The sequence below is a fragment of the Coffea arabica genome, chromosome 10e (genome assembly GCF_036785885.1).
Source record: "Coffea arabica cultivar ET-39 chromosome 10e, Coffea Arabica ET-39 HiFi, whole genome shotgun sequence".
In the NCBI taxonomy this organism is placed as follows: Eukaryota; Viridiplantae; Streptophyta; class Magnoliopsida; order Gentianales; family Rubiaceae; genus Coffea; species Coffea arabica.
This window is the reverse complement of record NC_092328.1, coordinates 47378971-47401830: the sequence shown is the minus strand read 5'-3', so window position 1 is coordinate 47401830 and position 22860 is coordinate 47378971. Positions and strand designations below refer to the sequence as shown.

Below are 22860 nucleotides of genomic sequence, written 5' to 3'. Positions count from 1 at the left end.
AAAAGAACGACTGAGAATCACTTCACCACATTAGATCCTCGTACAGTTAATACTTTTTGATTAAATGGCTGTAAACTTGTGGGGTTGATATCAAGAAATCCTTGTCATCGTATGGTGACTTTCAAGATTTCTTATAAGATTCAATTGCGGGCTTATAATCAAATCTCGCATGCCTCCTTGATTTGCAGCTTTCGCCTGTCACCATCAGAAAAATTCACATTCACACACACTAGCGCCGAATATGTGCTTATATCCACACACATTTACATATCAGCCTCGTCGGCATAGAAGTTGATAGAGGCATATGGCAGATTTGGCGGTCGTTCGTTTAAAAAAAGCATAAACGTGCGCAAAAGAGTGGAATAATGAGTATCAACTTGACCTTGATATATACACATACATATATAAAGCTCTAAAAGGCCAACTTGTCAATTGAAACAAACAAAATATGAGATATTGAATGATCCAAGATGATTGGACATTTTCGTATCAGCTGATTGAAATCATCCCCATCCCTTTACAAGAATTGTGCAGAAGATACCAATGAAATACTTCATGATTTGGTTTTCTTGGGGAATTCCCTTATTCTCTTTTTTTTTTTTTATTGATACGATAGTTTCCTATATTATGGGGAGCAGAGGACCTGAAGAGGTCCTGTAGTAATCCGGAGAGGCCTGAATTCCCTTATTCTCAATTTCGTGCAAAACGGTTGTGGTTCTGAACGTCAAGTTCAATAGATTATCCCCTTTTCTTTTCTTTTTTTCAGTTGGGGGTATCCCGGGACCACCCAACTAATCCCACCAATCCCGAGGAGAGCGGACCCCACCGATCCCGAGGAAGTTACCCCGAGCTGCCCAAGCCTGGAATCGAACCCAGGACCGGCGCCTTAACTAAGGAACGCGAAGTCCGCCCGAGCAACCCGTGGGGGGCTTATTAGGTGATGCCCTTATTAGGTGATGTGGTTTATGTATGGCTTTATTGATGATGATCATCATCTAGTCTATCTATAAATATTCCACGTGAAAACTAGAAAAGCAAAAGCATTCGAAAATGGTGTCAAACCGTGACTTGCTTAGAGAGAGTAAGAACAAGCTGGATATGGTTGCACTGTCCAAGGAGATATATGCCATACTACTTGGAATTATCATCTAAGAAATAGATGGGATGGGATAGAAAGGCGTGTTAATTTGGATATTATCATGGACCGGAATTGGATATTGATTGATGAAAAGACATTATTGAAATTTTCATTCCAACTATTAAAAAGCAGAAGAAAGCAAGAACAATAATGAGTTTTGGTCTGTAGTGTGTAACTTTTACTGGCAACTATTGGAATTCCTTAATTAACAGACAAACTTTTACAGAATGTTAGCTACAGTTACAAATTTTTTTTTTTTTTGTTACCTTGAATATTCCAGTACTTTTTTTTTTCTTTTTAACACTCTTCATATGTACGTCCTAATTTTTTTGAAAAAATAAATAAAAGTAGACGAAATCCCCAATAAATGACTTTTACATCTTTTGTGTGGATAACTTTACAAAACGGTACCGTAGTGAGTTTGTGTTGGAACCACAAACGAGATGGTTCAAGTTTTAAAGGCCGAATGTCCAGATGCGTGTATCACATCGATCCAACAACCATCTGATTTGGGCTTTTGTGTTGTGAATAGATACCAACTCTTTTTGTAAATTGTGATTGATTGACATGGACCGCGTCAGAATGCAGCCCAGGTAAAATCTGGAGAACCAAGAGTTCAAGGGAAGATACTAGGGCAAAATACACCTTACCTCCTCATGTGGTTTAATACTTTTTCGCATAGCCTTCTATGGTTTCAAAAGTTATATATACCATTCATGGTTTGAATTAAAGTATCAAAATAATGAAATTTGTATTCCATAATAGAATCAACTAAAATATCAAAAGTATTCCTATGTAAAGTTGAAAAATATTTATTAATCATAGGGGGATTATGTGTATATTTTAAAAACCATGAGAGGGTTATATGGTAAAGTATAAAATCATACGGAGGTAGAGTGTTATGCATATTATGTTTATATATTTTAGTCACTTCAGCCATTTTAACTTTTAAACGAAGGTAATTTCAATATTTTCATGGGTTCCATTACAAATGATCATCTTCGTTACTTTGACACTTTAATTCAAATGATGAGGGGTTATATATAACTTTTGAAACTAAGGGTTGTGTGAAAAATTGCTAAACCACAAGAGGGTAAAGTGTATTTGTTCAAGATACTAAAGTGCCCAAAATAGTTGTCCTCATTATCGTTGATTTGAGGACTTAGCATTTAACTTTTTCTGTACTGATAATGTAGTATTTTTTTCACACTAACATCTATGGATGTATGTCACATATGCATGATTTGAATTTTAAATTTGAATTCATATTATGTGGCATGATCTAAATCTACTAATATAAAAATATATATATATACACTGACAGTGTATAAAATAGTTATTCAAAAATTAATGAATTACTTTTTTCTACATTGTCGTTGTGAAAATTTGATTATACCAATAAGTTTAGATAAAATGCCAAGCAATAACTATTTAAATTTGGAATTAACATTCTGTGCATATGGCATGCATTTACAGTATCTATTCGTGCACAAAAAAAAAAAAACTTATACTATCAGAGTATAAAAGATTAATACAAAATTAATTATTACAGGTTTGTCAACAAAAAATATAAGATATAGTAGATTCAATTGGATTTTAAAATTTTCTTGAAAGTAAAGCACAATTTTTTTTTTTTGTGTGCATTTTTTGTAACATGCTTATTGCTTTAGCAAAAGGAAAAAAAAAAAAAAGAATTGTTGTAAATTGGTTACACGGCACATCAAGGGAAATTCTAAAACTTTTAAAGCATAGAATTGAATAAATGTTTTCCATTTCCTCTCCTCTTTCAGTTGCTTATATTTTTCAGAATCAAGCGTTGCAAAAGGTTTGTTCTCCTTCTTTTGAGCCTTACTTGTTCCTAGCTCCCATAGGCTAAATATATACATATGTTCACTCAACTTCACTCTAATCAAAACCAGAATCAAAGTATTAATGGACTTTTTTTTTTCTTTTAATTTTCTGACACTAAATTTTCTGGTAGTGTATGTGAAGAAATCGAACACCTTTTGACAACAACATGCCAGCCATTTCTTCAAACTCTGCGACTTTTGAAGGATGGACGGCCAAAGCCGGTGAGCAAGCACCAAACATATGCTTATGCAACATTTGTAACAGGTCTTCCACATTGCAAAGCTAAGTAGAGTTTTTCATTTGAAGAAAGAATCTTGACAATGCACCACACATAAAAAAGAACACGCAAGCAAAAGAAACAAATATGCATTTTTCATTTGAATTGACGTCTCCTGAACAAGTCAAAATAAACATCATTGTCACGATGGCAATTGTTTACCTGCTCCATGGTTCTCCCATCAAGGGAGGCACAGTCCCATTAATTTTAAGCTCTGAATTTGTCGAGATCAGTCAATAAAAGAGGTTATGGTGCTCCATGCATGATGTTTACTTGTTTGATTTTCAGTTGTCATTCTCTTTTCCAGTGACCAGAGAAGTGAGAAATTTTTCTTTTTCAACTCGTCTATCTCAATCATTAAATATTCGGGAGCTAGAAGAGTTGACCCCAAGCAAATCCGCAGAAATCAAACTCACGTTTCTGCATTTTTCATTTTCAACATTACGTCTCAAACTTGCAATGTAGTCAAATTCTTTTCCCAACAATGTGGAGACTCAGTGTTGGGTTAGATGAGTACGCTACTTTTGTACGCAAAATAAAACAGTCCACAACCTGAGGATATGAGGATTGTGCAGAGACCCGTTTGCGGCTGACAAAAAGGGGAAAATCCCATGATCAAATCGGCAAGAATTTCATCTTTGCTATGCTCTCGTCACACAGGGCCTTGGAGCCAGAAACGAGACGTACAACAGAATAATCCAACTAAATTCATTCTAACCATCTCATTTGGGCTTTTTTGAGTTTAATAATATAAAACCTGTGATTCATCAACTTGGTCCGTGTTATTATAGAACCAGCCCAAAATCTCGAAAGTTCCTTTTTTTTTTTTTCAATCTGTTTCCATTGATTGGTAAGGTCGAACATGAAAGATGGAAAATTTTATACTAAGTGACATATGATTTATACACAACAAACATAAGTTAAAAGATGGTCCGACTTTTGATGTTTAGGAATTTGTATGCTTGTATCTCTCGTTTAGCTGTGTAGTATTTTTAGAATCGATTTTTTCGTAGATGGACTCTATTATAAGTGCCTGAAATAGTTGTCTTCAGTTTCTTTGGTGAGGAGATGTGGCATCATAATTTAGGAAAATTCTATGGATTAATCTTTCCTACACTATCTTGAATCCAACAGTGATAGTATATACACTGTCAGTGTATATAAGATTTACTCAAATTCTATAGGTCTCTTTGAGACACTAATCCCTAAATTTCTATCACACAATAATGACAGTGGTTATAGTAAAAGTATATGCATTAAGGTATGCTAGATTCAATTCAATTTGAAATATTTCTTTGAAAATAAAATTTATATAGCTAATTTCTTTCTCACGAGAAAAATTGTGAAAAAGAAAATTATGGTAGTATTATCGCAGGGCACATGAAAGGAAGTTCTAAAACCTTTATAAAGTATAGACCTCAATATATTGTGCTTCTCTTCCTCTTCTCTTTTAGTTGTTTATTGTCTTAGGATCAAACTCTGCAAGAGGTTTGTTCTCCCCTCATTTCTTCTCCACTCCCATTCTCAAAAATTTTTTAAAAAGGAATTTGCTACGGTGCCACACTAGCACATTAACAGCTAATCTCTAAGCATGATTAATAAACTAATCACGGCAGTAACAGTAAAAATTGCATGTACAATCTTACATAATCGAGCATTAATCTTTAAGTGCACACGACTTTTATTATACTGTTATTGTTTTGCATGGTCAAAGATAGAGATTTGCAAGTGATCTCTTGCTCACCTTTTTTTTTTTTCTTTTCTTCTCTTTTCCTTTTATACTTACCAAATTGTTTTGGTAGTGTACATGAACAAATTGAATACCTTAAAGTAACAATAACATGCTAGCCAATTTTTCAAACTCTATGACTTTGATGGATGGACCGGCCAAAAAGGTGACCAAGACATGGAATTATATACTTGGGAGAATTTTGAAAAAAGATAACATGTAAAATTGATGTAACTTTAAAATGGTCATTTTTCAAGATCGGTCAACAAAAGTGGTTATGGTGCTCCATGCATGATGTTTACTTTGTTTGATTTTCAGTTGACACGACTGAGAATAGATCAGAGGTTCGTTCCATAGTCTTGGCAGTTCATGCTGTGGTAGCTATGGTGATTTTGATTCCTTTAGAGGCCAATCTTTTAGCAAACTGCACCATTGGATTAATGTGGCCCTGTCCATGATACGGTACCACAATAACATGAGCTTTACAAACACTCTCTTTCTCCATCTCCCTGACAAATCTTCCCAAGCAGAATCCCCCCACAGAGCTCCTTTATCTCGAAGAAAATCACCTATTATAAATTGACATAAAAAAGTATGGCAGAAAAGCCAGGCAAAGAATAAAAAAAGGGGCACATAATTGTGAAACTGAGTTATCTAAAAAGCATGACTAATCTTGAAATTTACTTAGAATATTGACAAGTAAAGTGTGATATGTGTCGCGCATAATTGGTGTGGTTTGCTAAACTTGATCCCTGCATATCTAGGACTGCTTCTGGACTGTCTTCAACTTTGGAGTGAAGACGTGCTTTAGAAGATCACTAATACTGAATTTACAAATACCAATCTTGATTGCAAAATAATCAACTAAAGACGTGGCTAACCTTGAAATTTTAGTTAGAAATGATCCCTGCAATGATCTCTACTACTTCAGAACTCCTAGTTCATAGCTTACAAGAAAAATTGCTCAGGAGGCTAAGCTTCAACTCCTGCAACAAAGTTAAGAGATTAAACAAGAAGCTCACATCCAAAAAAAGAGAAGAAAAAATAATGCATAGCAATAGAAGGTTTTCAAGAAAGTTTTCAACTTTTCATCTACTCGTCTGACCAGAACTCTAATTTTGATCAAGAATAATAATAATAATAATAACAACAGTTTGAAACATGAATTCAAAGATGAAGTATATCTTACCTTCACCTGATCTGATTGAACTATAACATTAGCTCTTCAAACATCAAACTCAGACAAGTAAATATCTTCTGCAAAATTACAACTAAAATTCGTATGGATGAAGTCCGGCCGAGGATATAACAAGGAAAATAACTAATGAAAATTTTATGGCCGGCCTGTCTAGATTGTCACATAAAAATGTGCTTCCAAATTGAATCCAATATTATTAGTACTAGAATTTCTTGCTTTCTTTACTTGTTTGTATTCTCATGGAAATTTCTGACGGTAACGCTTTAGTCGCTTGTCTTATTTATGTTTTATATCGTCTGAATCCAAAAGGAGACGTTTGCTTTTCTTGGTTGGTTTTTGTAGTAAAATTCAAACGGATATTGGTCCAAGAAATGATTCCATTTATGTTCCATTGTGATTCTCTGAGTTGGTTTTAGCGCCATATAAAATTCAACTCCGAAAATCTAGACTCTACCTTTTTTTTTTTCACCCGAAGTAAACAATTGGCTCTAAATCTCGTCTTCATCCACTTTCCATCAACCATTTTATGGATTTTGATCAATAATGTCTTCATCCACCAGTTAATGATGCCTACTACCTCCTATCTCATGCAAAAGTAGTTCTTCACTTCTTAATAGTAGTTTTTTCTTCTTTTTTTTTTTTTTGGTAAAAAGTAAATTTCAATCATCCAGATTTGATTACGTCTCTGGCTTAGTAGCAAGTTAAACATACATTTGAAATAACAGATCTGCAATTTAACAACAGATACAGTAGATTTAAATGATGTGAAAAATACAAGAAATTTTCCTTCTAATAAATTTTCTTTTTAATAAGATAAATCAGTGTTGCTAGCTTTGGTGCATCTTCCAATTGCCAAATTTGCGAATCAATAGTTTCAAACTCCAATAATAATGATGAGGTCGGTTGAAATAGATCCAAGACCCAAAAAAACTCCAGATCTGAAATAAATTTGGATCAAACAATAAAATAAGGATAAAAACAAAAAATTCGCACTAGAAACTTCTAGGAAAAATAAAAAATTTTCATTAAGAACCCTAAGAGAAACAAAGGACTCTTGCTTAGAAAATTACGAGAGACTTTATTAAAAATACAATAAAACGAAATTTATGGGAGGGATCCCAAAAAAAGGAAAGCGTTTTAAGAAAACAAGAAGAAGTAGAGAGAAGTTGGAGAAAAAGAGAGATCCATTTCTTAATAGTAGTTAATGCAACAAATCTTGAAATCGTTAGGAAAATTATTTGGTCTTTCCAATGTTTAGGGAGTAAATTGATGAATGACAGGAATAAGAATAAAAATTAATATGTCTATTTTTCAGATTTTCTTGGATGATCACAGAGCTAATTATCAGTTGAAATAGTCAATTGAAATTTTGGAAAAAAAAAGGATAAGTTTATATAACAAATTATGTTTTTCCTTTTCATCTTTTTTGACACAAATGCTGGGTAAAGATACTTACCTATTTCTATTTTGTTCTTTTGGCCATAAACCAATAAAACCCAAGAATTAGATAATTTTGATTCAGAAAAGAAAAAAGAATTAGTAAATTTTTAAGATGACTTTACAGCTGGGCTGTAATAAAAAATGGATCAATACTATAGGGGCGTCATATGCAATTTCCTAAAATCACAAATCCGTCGTCCCTGATTCTCCTAAACCCCTTCCCCATTCTCAAACCTGCTGAAGCAAATCAACTCCCTCCTCTTTTCTCCTTCACTAAATCATCTATGCCATCAAATTAACTTCAAATTTCCATCAGCTTGTATCGTCATTTAGCCAGGTAATGCATTAATTTTTGTGTTTTTCCTTGTATGCTGTCCCTTATTCTTGTACTCCTATTTGCCTTGTAATACATGGATGTGCGAATTTTTTTTTTTCGATTCTTGATCAAAGTTTTTGTTTTTCATCGACCCTTTCACTTCAAAGGAAATGGGTCGATTTTATTTTTCTTTTTCTTTGTATTAATATATGTAATGATGAAGGGTTCTTGTTTGACTACAGGAAGTACTGGTTTTATAATAGAATGGCTGGACAGGAGACTGTGAAACAACTTGAGGAGTGCTCAGTTTCCAAGTAAAAATCTTTGGTTTCATGCTTCTGATTTGAGCTAATGGCTGAAATGATTTAACTCAATCTGTATTATGCCATTATTTTGAGATGATTAGTGCAATATATTTGTTTAATCTCATTTTGATGGTTAAATTTCGGGAAAGTTATGGACCTTATATAGGTAAAAATTCTATTTTGTTTTCATAAATGTGGCTAATCTCAAACTGCAGACACCTTGATAATAGTGTTTAGAGGTTTCATGAATTGATGAACTTTGGTCTTTTTTGCATTTTTTTTCTCCATACTTGAATATACTCATGTTGAGAGAACATTTAGGTAAATTAGCAGTTGAATTGTGCTATGGTTGTCACTCTTGGAGTGATTTACATTATCCTGTTGAACTCTTTTGGCTTAAAAATCTCTATGGAGCTTTTTATCTAGGTTTGCATATTCACTGTTTTTTATTAATATCTCAGTTTGCTTAGTCTTGACAATTACATTCTCCTGGATTCGTGATTATTGTGTGAGGATGAGTGATCTGTTTAGTCATGATGCACTTATGTAATTTTTGTGTGCGTGTGCCGAACATTTGATTAGATGCACTTGAGGTGGTAAGTCCTGGAAATATCTTCATCAGAGTATTTTATGATTTTCTCTTTGCCATCAAATGCCTAAGGATTTAAAAAGCAAAGAGTCTGATGGGAAATCATGCCCCAGCCTCTTATAATGAGTTCTCTTCATCATAAGTTGAGCGAATAGGTGGATATGCTTCATCTTTCCTCTCATTTCTTTATTATGATTTGTTCTCTGTTTTCTTTTGAGGAACATCTTATGACATTTGACATTGTGACACTGCAATTTCATTTATTTCCCAATTCTGGAGATTTGGAAGTTTTATCGATTTTTTGTTGATCTTAAATCCACAAGGATGATAAAGCATGTGATAGACTTAAGAGAGAGAATGTACACATACTATGTTATCATATATAACATGTCTTTTAGTTTCTGCTGTAGAAAAGCATGGCATCTCATTTTAATCTGTTTCAGATTTTGGCAGTGGCCTGACTGCTTTGAACCCTTGTGATGGACTATTTCTTGTCAATCTAGGCCTTTAAAAGAACTGTAGAAAAGGAAGGATCAATCACTCTTTTTAACTAATTGGGTAAGGCTAGTCTGTAAATGAGGCACTGTCGTGTTCTTTATTGTTCTTCAGTGGTAATGCAATATGCAAAAAAATTACCTATTAGCATTGCATATCAACAAACATGTAATTGCAGTAGTGCAACTATGCTGCTGTAGCTATGAATGGAATGAATTAAACCAGTGTCATTTCTGCTAGATATTAAGCTCATTTGCTTGAAACTTCTGTTAAAAAATGTCTTGTCTTTATTCTGTTATATACTTAATATTGTATGACTAGTGTGTGGCTAGTGCGATTCTTTGAGTAGATTGTCCAGTTGTGACCTTGATATTACATAAACGTATGCAGTGCACTTGGTACATGGGTGTTCTCAGTTGCTGGTGCCTTGCTTGCAATTCCAGTGGGAATAAAACGAAAATCTTTGGCACCCCTTGTTTTCTTTGGCACGACAGGTACCATGCTTGATATAATCATGGGAATTAGTGCCTGTGAAAGAGAACATGCAGAACGTCAAATGAAGCTTTTGGAAGCGCAAAATGCTGCCAGTGCTGACGCCGGAGCTGAATCTTGATGGCCTTTATTGGTTTCTTTTCTTCTCCCAGCCTTCAGAAGGCAAAATGTCTGTGAATAGCTTTTCGCAAGACTAGATGGTCTTTCCTTCCCTGCAGTCACAGTACAAAAAACTCATTTGACTACAATCAGAGTTGAAAAAATTCATTTGGCTGCTGTGAATGACATGATTCTAGCTAAACTTCATTTGGCTAAATGAATCAGCGATTTCATGTTGTAACTCCCTCTCTTGGTTTGCCACATTGTGACAATAAAATGGTTGCTTCCTTGCCTGTGGTGTCTCTTGATATTTGCATTACCCCTGTTTTTACTGGCATCCCTACTCAGATAACCTGTTTTGCTTCCGCGTTCTACATATACTTTCTCTCCGTGGACATCTTAATTTCTCATTGTGTTATTTCTGGAACTGACAGCTGCTGCTTCTTAGATGCAGTATATCTAACCAAAGCCTGGTTCTTTTGTCTCGGCCTTTCTCAGAGATCCTTTGGAAGAAGCCAAGCTACGGTTGATACTTGTGCGTTTTATGCTTCTGAGTTCTCCTTCTGCCCTTTGTATACGTAAAGAACCTTGTCCTTTTCTTTCTCTCTCTCTCTTTTTTTTTTTTTTCCTTTTCTCTTCAAGCAGAGGAGGGGTGGAGGATTGGGAAGAACGAAATTTGAACCCAAAACTTCTATTTCTTGAGATTTTATCCTTGGTCACTAAACCAAAACCTCATTAGCCCTATCGAAAAGAGATGCAAACAAAGGTCTCATTTAGCAAGTGAGTTTTTTAGGTATTTGTCTAAAACTTTTATGCTCCCATTGAATTCAAGATCTTTTAGGTACAATTTCTTTTACCTTATCATCCAATCCAATCCTTTCGTGTATTTAATCAATTAATTATGATTCATAATTGCTTGTTGACATTACCAAATTAAATCACTAGAGAATGGCACTTATTCATGTTAATTGCGACAAAAATTATGCTTTTTTGTAGATACAAATTCAGGATATTATTGATCAATGGTAAGTCTCCATTCAAAAGCAAAAAAATCCAAAATACACCGAGCATTTTTTTTTTTAATAAAAAAGATTCCCCTTCCAATATAAGACAAATTAAACAACGACAAAACTCGAAATTTTCCTTCTCTATTATCTAATAGAAAAAATACATGGCATTAATCATTTTCTGTTAAAATTAATTATTAATATTACTACTATATAATGCCAGCATATATTATCTGGCGTCTGACTAACGAATCCGTCAATTTTAATTGGTCAACAAGGCTCGTCAGTTGGTGTATCACTTTCCCTCACGCGCTGGTATAGTAGGAGGAGTTGAGAGGAGGAAGATGGCGGAGGACAAGCGAGAGTCAACATCGGCGACATCACCGCTTCACCCGAACGACGCCGTTGAGGATCCCGAGGATCCTGCCAAGCCTCATTCTCCCAAGTCTCCCAACGGTTCCTCCACTCGCAAGGTCCAATTTTCACTCTCTCTCTCTCTCACACACACACACACTCACGCTGCGTGTCTATTCTTGGCGACTTTGTTAGCTGTCGTGAATTTCTTTCTTCCTTTTTTTTGGGAGAAAAGATGTCTAAGCCAGGTTATTAATGATATTCGATTAATTTTTGACGAAAATAAAATAAGAAATTGCAGAGGGGGAAAGAAGATGCAGTTATTGTTGCGGAATGCTTATAGTAATTAAAGAAATTTGATTTTTTTATTTTTATTTCTTTTGGGAAATGGGGTTCATGAGCATATTGAGATAAAATAGTTTTGCTTGGTTTGCTTTGGACATTATTAATGTGTTTTGACTGACGGGCATGGTAGTTAGTTCATTAATGAGCGGAAATTTAGTGGATAGGTGTGTATAATGCCGTGTATATGATGCAACTAAGTTTCATTAAATTGGGTTGATTTGTTATGAGTAGTTTGATCCTATCGGATAAATAGATGTTGAATGTAATTGTGGTAAATGTGGAGAAAGCACGATTTCGATAAGTAAATCTAATTGTAATCATGACGGACGAATGATGTTTTCGATTTACTTGCTTGCCATAGTTGGATGGGAGAAGGGACCATCCGTTTTGAATGGAGGAGATGAGATGGAGACATTACACGTAGCGATAGGTGGGAATGCTGGATCTAGCTATTTTTGGCAACTTCGCCAAGGTCATTTCGCAGTATCATCGGTAGTCTGACAAGTTGAGAGAAGTTGAAATGGTCTTCAGATTCTTTTGGCTGTTTTTGTTGTGATGGCTTTGGGGTGTTAGCTGAAAATAAATCCTCAAAAGTTGATATTATAGAGAATCATGTCCAAGACTTCTGTATTTTTTTTATTTGACATGGAGTTGAATCCCTGCTATTCACGTCAATGCTTGATAGATCGTGTGAAGTGAAATATTTGCATCAGTAAGTGAAGGTGAACTCATAAAGTGATACTCACTTCAGCTATAGCTGGAAATGTTTACTCACAGTGGAATATAAAACAGGTAACCAGTAATGTCTTGATAACAGAAAAACCAAAGACAGAATGATAGTACAAACTTTTTGCAGAATATTTATCCAAATAAGTAATTGATCCATCACAATATGGACACACCTGTTGAGTAAATACTCATCTGGATTTCCTTATTAAGTGATTGTTATTTATTTGCACTGGGTAGTGGTGGACTGTATCATGCTATTTGGACATGCAGACTGCATTGTGCTCCCTAATTTTGGTTTCTATAGAACTCTTAAAATCTGAGGATAGGAAACGAAATGATTTTGTCGTCACGGTGAAGCTGGACATCAATATGGCTAATACAACAGTTAGCACTGCAGAACTGTTTATGGATGTTTTACTTATTCTTTTTCTTTTTCTTCTTGGAAATACCTATTATATCCCCATTTACAGAGGGGCTAAGTACACAATTTTCTGCTTTTTAGGTCACTTTTTAGGGTTTTCTGTAGTTCGTATTTCCTCACGACACCAGTGATACTCTTTCCAGCACATGAATTTTCACTGACTCTAGCATTTGATCAGGCTTGCTATGCAGTTTTCCAGAGCTGGGTCTCAAAGAAGTTCATGACTGGATGGTAATAGCCTTGGAGTCCACTTCTTTAGACGTAATATTTCCCCTTTGTTATTGCTGACTGTGTTTTTCTATTGTATTGCCAGTATGCTGTGTCAATCTATTTTCTTTGGCTGTAACTTCTTGACGTCAACTGTTTTTCTCCATTTTTTTTCCTGACTTTGATTTTTGGATTGCACTGATTTGGCAGTGTCGTTCTCTTCCCTGTAGCTGTTACATTTTACATCACCTGGTGGTTTATTCAGTTTGTTGATGGTTTCTTCAGTCCAATATATGAGAGGCTTGGCATTGACATATTTGGTGAGCCATCAAAGCTGTGCATGGACTTTTATTATTATGGATTTGTGTTGTGATACAATTCAATTTTTTACCATTTCACTGCCCTAGTATTGCACACGTGATAGAAGTCCTGCTTGCATGAGGGTCTTTTCTCTTTATTTTTTTTGTTTTGAAATTACATGTGCATGTGAATTAAGTTGATTTAACTAGTAACCAAATGGATTTTGAAGTTAATTAAAATAGATGTTTGTGAGAATTGAATTTTAAATCTAATTGAATTTGATAGTAGTAAAGTCATTATTTTGGAGGTTTTGTTTTTTTTGTGTGTGTTGGGGGGGGGGGGGGGGGGGACATAAAGCTAAGAAAGGGAACTTAAAACCCAAGGAGAAGCAATTTTGCTTTCTTTTCCTCTGGCTACTAAGATGCTTTAGTTCGCCAGGTTTGTCTCTTGCCTGCCCATGGATTCAGCAGCAATTCGAAAGGTTTCCCTATCCGGTAGACAATAGCATGAATTCTTTTTCTTTTACCTTCTTTCATGTGAAAATTGACCAACTTCTTGATCAATTGTTTTTGTTTACTATCGAAGCCCCCATTAGATCAAAGAAACCCCCTTAGCCAAAGAACCAATAGACGTACCAGTTGGATTATTATTATTTCCCCTTTGGTGAATGGTTAACGAGATAAGTCCAGCATTCTGCATATCCTATCCTTTTTTCTCCAATTCACGTAAATTGTCCTCTCTCTTTCTCTCTCAATCTCTCTTTAGGTGAGCAGAGTGGGCAAGGGATGTGGTGGTACACTGCAGCTACTTTTGTCTTCAAATTTGAGGACTTCCTGGTTGTATGCCCTGAAAAAACAAATGATTTTTAAAGAAGGCAAATTCTGGTGACACAAGTTTTTGGAATGTCAGAGCATTGTATATACAAATGCTAAATCAGCTGGTGGTGCAAGTCACTTGATATTTGATTACTTAGGTTGGCTGAAAGTAAAATAAATACATTGCTGGCTTGTTATTAGGAGTTTCTGTTTTTCTTTTCTCCTGCTAAATTGTATATTTTTCATTAAGGTCTGGAGCTTTAGTCTCTTCTGTATAAGAAGTTATGATCTGTCTAAAAGCTGCTAATAGTTCATTTGGGATTTCTCTTGCCCTCTTTATTTCCTGGTTGAAACATTTCTCCCTTTTTATTTCCTCGTTTGGGATATTTTACTCATTAGCAAATATCTGCTGAAATTTTAGTTTAATGAGTTTTTCACATGTGGTGCAGGCATTGGGTTCATCACCTCAGTGATCTTCATATTCTTTGTTGGTGTATTTGCCTCATCATGGTTTGGTGCCACTGTTTTTTGGATTGGAGAATGGTTTATAAAGAAGATGCCATTTGTAAGACACTTATATTCTGCATCTAAGCAAATTAGTTCTGCAATTTCTCCAGGTAATTACTGGTATATGAAATTTGTATTTTAATCTTCTTGACTGGTAAGCTTTTTGGTGAATTTAAGAAGATGCAAAACGAGTAGTTTAGTCATGTCTGGGACTATATTCCACCCTTTTAGAGTCCAGGCAGTCTTGTTAGACTGAAAATGCTGTTATGAAGAATTGGTTGAAACAGAAATTGAGTTAACATGAACCAATAATTTTAGCTGTATAGTTTTTCTTTTTGCTTTAAATGCTGACTGATTAAAAAAATTCCATGTTGATATTTTCCGTGTTGCTCTTAATTTGTAAATTACATTTGTCGATTGTTGCTTTTAAAAGGCTATTATAATCTTCAATACCCGGTAGATGTCAGGCTCTTGTTAGTAGCAAGGGCCATTATGTCATTTTTGTGGCTGTTAACAGGAGAGAAACTACTTCTATTAATTCAGACAAAGTTGGGCAACCAGTTAAAGATCTTCTGTAATGACGATGAATTGTTTTTGTCTTTGATAGGTTTCCCATTGTGATTTAGGATGAGATCTCAAAGTCATCAGGTTTCCAGATCTGTGTGTATTCTGAGATCTAATAATAAGGTTATGTATGGGTAGCAAGCAAATTTTGTGTGTAGAGAAAATATAATTTCTTAAAGTTACTAGATTTGCTTCTCTCTCTCTTTTTGAGGACCATGGACATAACTTCAAGGTGACTCTTTCTCCCAAGCAATCGTCATCTGGAATCTGAATCCCAACCAGTGGGGGTATAACAAGTAACGAGACATTGTGCCACTCCTAGATTGCTGATTAGCTTGCAAATCAGATACTTAATTAGCATCCTATTAGCATAATTGGCATATAATCCCTATTGCACCTAAGATGACGTTCCTTTTGTTGAATTGCCTGCACAAAGTTTCACCCACATATTTGATCAAATTATTGCAACTGATGAACTATTCTTGCTTTGGAAACTAGATTTCTAGTTTCAGTCATCTTTGTATGACCAATGCTCAAAAGATGGTGCATTTTCCTGTGAATAAAGTTGGAATCTCTTTCTCATTTTGGTTTTTCTTGCTTGCTAAAATAGTTTGTTTCTTCCCTGTGTGCATATGGTGTACATTAACCCATGGCTTTTCTTTTTGTCAGACAAAAATACTACTGCTTTCAAGGAGGTAGCAATCCTTCGTCATCCTCGTGTTGGTGAATATGTGTTTGGCTTTATCACATCATCTGTAATACTTCAGGTGCTTGGCATATGTTCCTCCTGATTAGTATCTGAACTTGTTCTTGAAGATGCCATACTTGAGGTGTACTTCACTTGTAGATTATGCATTCTCAAATAGCTTATTGTGTAATATACATGGCAATTTTGTGATTGCATCTGTTAGAAGACAGCCTGTACATTCTGATACTGCTGGGGCTTCTCGATGTTTTTTGGTTCTGTACCAGAATGATCTTCATTATATCTGGATTGCACATCTAATTATTATTGCAGGGTAACTCTGATTTATATGAAAATGAAGCAAGTGACCTTTATCTTGAAATGATTATGAGATCCATTTTTAGTACAGATATTGTTATCAAAATGAAGAAGATTATCAGTTACTGTTTTTCCCAAGTTCTTTGGGGCTTAAATTCATAATTGGAGTATTGGCACAGTATATAACTGGGAAGCTACAACACTTGCAATATACAACGCTTTAGTTGAATTGTTCTTTCGAGTAACTTGATCTTCAAAAAGTAACGTCTGTCAATTGTGATTGCTTTTGTTTTGTTCTGATCAAGATTTGTTTGATTGCAGAGGGATAGCGGGGATGAAGAATTATGTAGTGTTTATGTGCCAACAAATCATTTGTACATAGGGGACATATATCTGCTCAACTCTAAAGAGATCATAAGGCCAAATTTGTCCGTCAGAGAAGGCATAGGTATGCTTCTTCTTTGGTTTTACAGTTTCACAAATTAAAACCCATCTGTTATGGTTAAGTATAGATGCCATACTGAGTCATTCTTCTTTGTGTTTCAGAGATCATTGTTTCAGTCGGAATGTCAATGCCTCAGGTGATCTCTTCCATAGAGAGGATCCCTCACCTGAACGACAGGATACCTATCAGCCGGATGATGTAGAAGGTTTATTGTCCTTGATGCGTGTAATACTTTACTGTTCCCTATCAGGTTTAGGACATGGTTGGTTGCTTTTGTGATTAACTCTAGTCCTCTGAGTCTGATTAGATGAGTAATGGGGGACATGGGGGAATTCTTTACATCCTGGCATCATATAGTTTAGCAATGTCATAGTTGAAGAATGTGCTCTATCTTGGCCTCTGCCATGGCATGCTGGGGTGGTTATATTAGGACAATACACAATAGTGCGTATAGATGTATTCTTTCGACATGTAAATACTCCGAGAAGAGCATGGAGTTGTCATATTTGTCATCCCTATGTTTCTGTTGCTTCTTTAAACCCCCCTCCCCCCTTCTCTCCCCCCCCCCCCCCCCCCCCCCCAACACCCACAAACTGTTATTAAATTTTAACAGATGCATTCTTGTTGCTAGTCTTGTTATACCTTGTGCCAGAAAATATGACTGTTTCTTGGTTATTCATCATGGTAGAAAATCTTTGCACGCACTCGAGTTTTAACAGTTAGTTTTCCCTTGGTTAAAAAAACCCCGAGGGGTATGTGTGTGTGCGGGGGTAAGTGAAGGCAAAAATCAGTGAGAATTGCACTAATCGAGAAATTTGTATTTCCCATGTTATTATCAGACCGTCAGTGAATTGAAGTAGCGGTAGTAGGCCTAAAACAACAGCGTGGAAAGTGACAAGAGCACACCGTGCTTGAGTTGGAATTCTTCATACTTTTGTATTGCACTTCATAGTTTTCCCAGGGTGATTGCGACATTTAAACGTTCCACATTTTGCATATGCATCGAACTGATTGTCGAAGCCCAAAACAGAATGGACTGTTTTCTCGGTTGTGTTGCACCAATTGTATCAAGGACCTTCAAATTTATGCTAGTGGCCATAATTGCACGCAGCTGGAGTAGCTCAGTTGGTTAGAGCGTGTGGCTGTTAACCACAAGGTCGAAGGTTCAAGCCCTTCCTCTAGCGGTCAGGGTCCGATATTTTTCCCATTTTTCCTTAACCATTCATCCTTAAATGGTTGCTCCGAGAAAGCATTATTGTGCTTTAATTTTTCATTCTTTAACTTATGTGCATTATATGGACAACTTTATGCAGAAGGAAAAATAGAAAATTTTCAATCGATTAAATATTTTCTCCTTCAGCCGCTGACTTATGTGTATTGTACAGGCAACTCTATGCAAAAGAAAAAATAAGGAAAAATAGAAATCTACAAACAAGTATTGTACGGCTAGTTCATTTTTTATCCTATTGTTGCGTCCAAAATCTTCTGTGGACTACAAGGGAAAATAATTAAGAGTTTCAAAAGTACCATTAATCCTCTAAGACAACTTTAATGAGTCTGCATCACAGATCGGAAAATGGAGATATGCTTTGAGGTTTCATTATTAACAAAGCCATTCTAAAGTGCGAACTTACACTATGCTCCCAAGCTTCTTTACGCAAACACAAACCAATAGAGCTTCTACTCACTTTTCAGATGTCATTCATTTCAGTATCACATTTAGGTCAACACAGTAATTACAAGTTACAACCTTTCTCAGTTATTAGTAAATATACATGGCAAGTTGAAAGTCTTTCTTTTTTCAGCCAGAAAATAGGGCTTGATCACAACTTAATAAAACGAATAGATACAATTTGCATGGACCTCGAAGATAAGCAACCAACTAGCTGCACTTTGGGATCTACTCTGAAGAAATGGATAGATACAGCACTCAGTGGCTAAATGAATCAGCATCTACGTTGAGCTGTTGGCGGTAGCTTCTCTGAAGGGCCACAGGGAAGCTTCTGTCCAGTTTCTCGCTCAATTCTGCTCTTCAGCTCCCTAAGTATTTTGATCTGACCAAGCTTTTCAGGAGATAGTTTGTCCCAGTAAATCCCTAGAGGCACCCATAAAAATTTGTTAAAAACCATTCTGTGCAACGAATAAGATTACTTTAAGACTTGTGCCAATATTTGTCAACTGTGTCTTTGCAATATAATCACAAAAAACTCTCTGTTTCCTTTCCATACAAACACAAAGGTTTTCCACATATTAGTTCAAGCAATCCCGCTCCACTCCACACTTCATATTGGTTCATGAATTTACTTGCTATGATATAATTGCCATGGAAGAACCATAATCATATTAGACAGAAAGTCGTTAGTACATGGTCCACTAACCTTGAGGCTTTGGGATGGGAGTATTGGTGCATATGATTTTCGTTGGTGTGCATATGATGTCAACTGGCACATCATGAATTAACAGCTTCTCAACTGGAATATCATCTACAAGTTGTTCATCATGGACTGCAATTGGTCCATTCATCAACATAGTATCAAACAGAAAAAATTATTCAAATTGCAGTACAAAGTAAAGCAACGATTATATCCTCACACAAAACACAAATAGCGACAATTGTCCAATTGATTGATTATTTGTCATGATAACTCAATCTCAACAACTTGATCTTCAAAAAAGATTTAAGTGGCATATATAATTAGAATTCTCTTTCCTGACGAGACAAGAGAAATCAAATAAAACAATAAATAAATAAACAAATAAAACAAGGGTCAGACAGAGGTACAATCAAATGCACTAGGCACTGCCTCCACACTATGTGAGAGAGAGAGAGAGAGAGAGAGAGAGAGAGAGAGCTCCAGGAGCCCAATGAACAAGATTCTACACTAGGAGGTCTAAGAAAAATGTGCATGTAAAATGATTAGAAGCAATAACTGCAATTGCATGTGGTAAACCCATGAGCCCTGAAAGAATAAATGGCGGTACATCAAGTTCACACTCAAAAATCTATGTTTATAAGCCAATTTTGTAATGTGGTTTGCATCACAGAAGAAAATTTATCGCAAGCAGTGAGTTGTGACTTGTGAACTTCCTGATAAAGAAAATGGATGTTTGTAGTAGGGATAGGAGGATGGTTACCAGATGTAACAATTGGAGTTGAGTCATCAATTGCTCCCATGTAACGCAGCATACCATATTCAAGTTCAGCAAAACCCTGCACCAAAATCCTTGCTTAGAAACATCACCTTTGTCCTTGCATAAAAACACTGAAGTTTTAAGAAAATACTTCGAGAAATCACAATCATGTTGCCAATTATGGAATCTCAGGTTTCCCGAGTTTCATCATGTTGCCTATGAAATCTCAGGATTTCCCAGTATCTATCAGTGCCAATTATGTCCAAAAGTTTCATGTGCTTAGAGAATGACCACTAAACTGGGCAGATGTCCCAAAATGATAGAATTTACAAGTGTTTCTTTGTGTGAAGTAAGAGCATAAACTTAGACAAATTAACACCAAGCAACACAATAAGTTCAGTGATGGGACCCAAACAAAAACAATTCAAAAAAGGCAACCGCAATAAAAAATGATAATATCGGACTCTGTACGAGAAGCCACGCAAATCAATTAAACTACAACCATAATTTACTACAATACAGAAAATCAAAACATGTATCTAATTTGATGCCTGAACCAACGATTATGTCATCATACAGCCAATCACTGATTCGGTCCTGACAAGCTATTACTACTACTATAAGACTTCATGATAGAAAGCAGGAGCTAAACCCTCGAAAATTTTGAGATGCATAATCTCTTTAAAAGTAGGAATAAGTTTATTTTGCTAAGTAAAAGAATTAGTTTACCAAATTATCTTCAAATTAACTTAAAAGAGCAGCATAACTAATTATACAGGTTCTACACTCTTGCAGGCGATATACTATTGATACTTTGTAGAGTTCAATCTTCTCAAGGTCGGCCCTCTAACCCAGACTTTGCTTAGCAACATAAACAACGACAGTCAAACTATCAAATTCTTATACCTCACCCTTGCCAAGGCGTGCACCTGTTTTTGGGTCAACAGCAACAGAGCCAATTACAATTAGATCCACCTTAATCTTCTTGTCCAATCCGATAGCCCTTCCATATTTGGCAACACCAACCGAAGTGCATGCCTCTTTGATGGTGCTAGAGCTTAACATTTGAGATTCAAGTATGGAGAAAAAACCAGTCCTTAGACGGGGCTGAGGAGTCAGCAGCTTCTTTCCAGCTGAGATGCAAATGTTTGTTTGAAAAAAAAAATTGGCGAAATTACTTCCAACAGTTATTGATTCTATTCTGGTTTTTCATGACACTCAACACATATGCATGCAAAATCTACGGAGTCTAGCCAAGCTCTAGTACAAATTTTAGTCGAGTGCTAGACTGAATTTTGACCACTCTGGAATTAAAATTTTTCAAAAACTTGAGATTCAGCTGAAAATCAACTCGACAAGGAAAACAGCATCTTTCTTGCGTTTCAGGCTTCAGGTTAATCCGAGGATATTTAGCAAAAAAAAAGCTTTTGAAGTTAGTTAAAGAAATAACTTCAGCTGCAGTATATTTCTTTGAGGTATACATAGTTCATTAAACTTTTATTTGTCCCAAACAAGAAATCATATACATAGATGAATATAATGCAATGCATTTCAAGAATAGTCTTGGGTACTTAATTAAAAAAGTGAGCACTGGAACCCATACTAAATTAAACAAGAAATTTGCTCCAGATAAATACCATTATCGAGTAAACACTAAAAATGATAAAACTAACCATTAAGAGTGAGAAACCTGACTTGCTTCTGAGGTGTATCTGGATTCACTTTCACGCATTTTGCCATTTTAAACTCCTCCAATTCACTTAACTGCCATAATCCCATTTCCAAATTATTCTTAGAACCAAATAAAATAATAAATCCTTCATCATCAACCCCCAAAAAAAAGGAGCAAAAAATAAAAATCCAAAAATTTACTCTTTTAGCAGCAACCCTTTTCCCATTATTGCTAAAAATAATCAACGAATATATTTACATTAATCAATTAATACAAATTGCGCAAAAAATAAATAAAAGGAAAAATAAAAATGTCAGCTTTACTAGCACATGAGTAGAAGCTTCTACTTTATTAGCAGCAATGTTGGCTCCAACGAAGTTGGGTATCCGATGATGGACGGGTCTAGGGAACTGGGCTATGTTTTGGGCCTCCATTGAATCCCAGACCCGATTTCGGATCACCCATTTCCAAGCTTTCGGGTCGGATTCATCTTGAGTTTCTTTCTGGGAGGTTTCAGCCATGGCTTTTCGGGCTTCGGCGTCACGGCTAAGACGGTCAGCCTCATATGCTGCGGTGTCGAACCCGACGTCGTTTTTCCGAGCTGAGTGTGTTATTTTACTGTTATGGGACTCCAGTTTGATTGAGAAATGGCGATTTTCTGGGAGCGAGAAGGGGAGCAACTGTCTGGAAATAAGGGCGTGTGTGGGGATGAATGGAAGTAAAGAAGAAATTTGGAGCACGTATGCTCCCATTGATTGAAGGAGTCTAGAAAATAATTTAGGAAGCTGACTTGGTAGGATTTTCTTTCACTTTGTTTTCTTTTTCTTTTTTTTTGGTTGTTGTAATGCGCTATCCTATTCCTGGTAATTTATTTAAGTCAGAAATGCAATTTTTGGTCCCAAATGTTTGGCCTACGTATTAAATTGGTCTATAATATTCCCATCAGAACAAATTTGGTTTCTTAAAATTTTCAACGGTCAAAATCAAATTAACGTTAGTCAACAATTTTAAGAGAGATTTCAAATCTTATAAGAGAAAACTCGTTTTACGATCGAACCAAAGATTAAAACTTCAAAATTTTCAACAGTCAAAATCAAATTAACGTTAGTCAACAATTTTAAGAGAGATTTCAAATCTTATAAGAGAAAACTCGTTTTACGATCGAACCAAAACTTCATGAACCTAACAAAAGTTGTTAGCGTCTTGAATCAGAAAGTCTAGTGTGCTTGAGACGAACAAACTGGATTGTAATGTGAAGTACTCATTTGTTGATACTTCAATAACACATGAGTTGATGAAAACAGAACGAGGAACAGGTTGAAGCTTAAACTCTACTGTATATTACTCTACCAGCCAACACAATGTTCAATTTAAAGACCAATACACACCATTGCCGTCTATTATCAAGCTGCCTAATCATGAACAAAAAT

At 35.6% G+C, this 22860-nt stretch overlaps 2 protein-coding genes, 1 long non-coding RNA gene and 1 other non-coding gene across 8 annotated transcripts; 2 read left to right on the top strand and 2 right to left on the bottom strand.

Moving 5' to 3' along the window:
- Positions 1-5134: 5134 nt before the first annotated feature.
- Positions 5135-6315, bottom strand: LOC140015050 (uncharacterized). Its single transcript, XR_011821812.1, has 3 exons — positions 6185-6315; positions 5877-5981; positions 5135-5564 (listed from the first exon to the last, which is right to left on the bottom strand). It is a non-coding gene; the product is annotated as an uncharacterized lncRNA (long non-coding RNA).
- A 1488-nt stretch (positions 6316-7803) lies between these two features.
- Positions 7804-17138, top strand: LOC113712431 (protein LIKE COV 2-like). Of its 4 annotated transcripts, none has more exons than XM_072067351.1 (10): positions 7804-7970; positions 8192-8263; positions 9833-10507; positions 11215-11409; positions 12964-13016; positions 13203-13312; positions 14557-14724; positions 15848-15945; positions 16503-16629; positions 16728-17138. In XM_072067351.1, exons 4-10 carry the CDS (start codon positions 11281-11283, stop codon positions 16826-16828), a joined length of 786 nt encoding a protein of 261 aa, XP_071923452.1. In that variant the 5' UTR covers positions 7804-7970; positions 8192-8263; positions 9833-10507; positions 11215-11280; the 3' UTR covers positions 16829-17138. The 4 variants fall into 4 exon arrangements, with proteins under 4 accessions (XP_071923452.1, XP_071923451.1, XP_071923450.1 ...); XM_072067350.1 differs by having other exon boundaries at positions 9729-10464; XM_072067349.1 differs by having other exon boundaries at positions 9729-10507.
- Positions 17139-17736: 598 nt separating this feature from the next.
- Positions 17737-17810, top strand: TRNAN-GUU (transfer RNA asparagine (anticodon GUU)). Its single transcript has one exon. It is a non-coding gene; the product is annotated as a tRNA-Asn (tRNA).
- Positions 17811-18275: 465 nt separating this feature from the next.
- Positions 18276-22262, bottom strand: LOC113711048 (5-formyltetrahydrofolate cyclo-ligase-like protein COG0212). Of its 2 annotated transcripts, none has more exons than XM_072067933.1 (6): positions 21754-22262; positions 21432-21522; positions 20665-20891; positions 19762-19837; positions 19005-19130; positions 18276-18721 (listed from the first exon to the last, which is right to left on the bottom strand). In XM_072067933.1, the coding sequence occupies exons 1-6, from the start codon at positions 22180-22182 to the stop codon at positions 18573-18575; spliced, it is 1098 nt and encodes a 365-aa protein (XP_071924034.1). In that variant the 5' UTR covers positions 22183-22262; the 3' UTR covers positions 18276-18572. The 2 variants fall into 2 exon arrangements, with proteins under 2 accessions (XP_071924034.1, XP_027089989.1); XM_027234188.2 differs by having other exon boundaries at positions 21778-22259.
- Between the last annotated feature and the right edge of the window lie 598 nt (positions 22263-22860).

What these genes read in the sequence shown, in the direction of transcription:
- LOC113711048 (XM_072067933.1), bottom strand. Translation starts at nt 22,182, where the DNA reads ATGGGAGCATACGTGCTCCAAATTTCTTCTTTACTTCCATTCATCCCC. An exon ending in AACTCCAATTGTTACATCTG is followed by an intron (nt 19,131 to 19,761) that starts GTAACCATCCTC and finishes GACCAATTGCAG; the next exon opens with TCCATGATGAACAACTTGTA. An exon ending in TCCCATCCCAAAGCCTCAAG is followed by an intron (nt 18,722 to 19,004) that starts GTTAGTGGACCA and finishes GGGTGCCTCTAG; the next exon opens with GGATTTACTGGGACAAACTA.
- LOC113712431 (XM_072067351.1), top strand. Translation starts at nt 11,281, where the DNA reads ATGGCGGAGGACAAGCGAGAGTCAACATCGGCGACATCACCGCTTCAC. An exon ending in AAGAAGTTCATGACTGGATG is followed by an intron (nt 13,017 to 13,202) that starts GTAATAGCCTTG and finishes CTGATTTGGCAG; the next exon opens with TGTCGTTCTCTTCCCTGTAG. An exon ending in GTCCGTCAGAGAAGGCATAG is followed by an intron (nt 16,630 to 16,727) that starts GTATGCTTCTTC and finishes TTTGTGTTTCAG; the next exon opens with AGATCATTGTTTCAGTCGGA.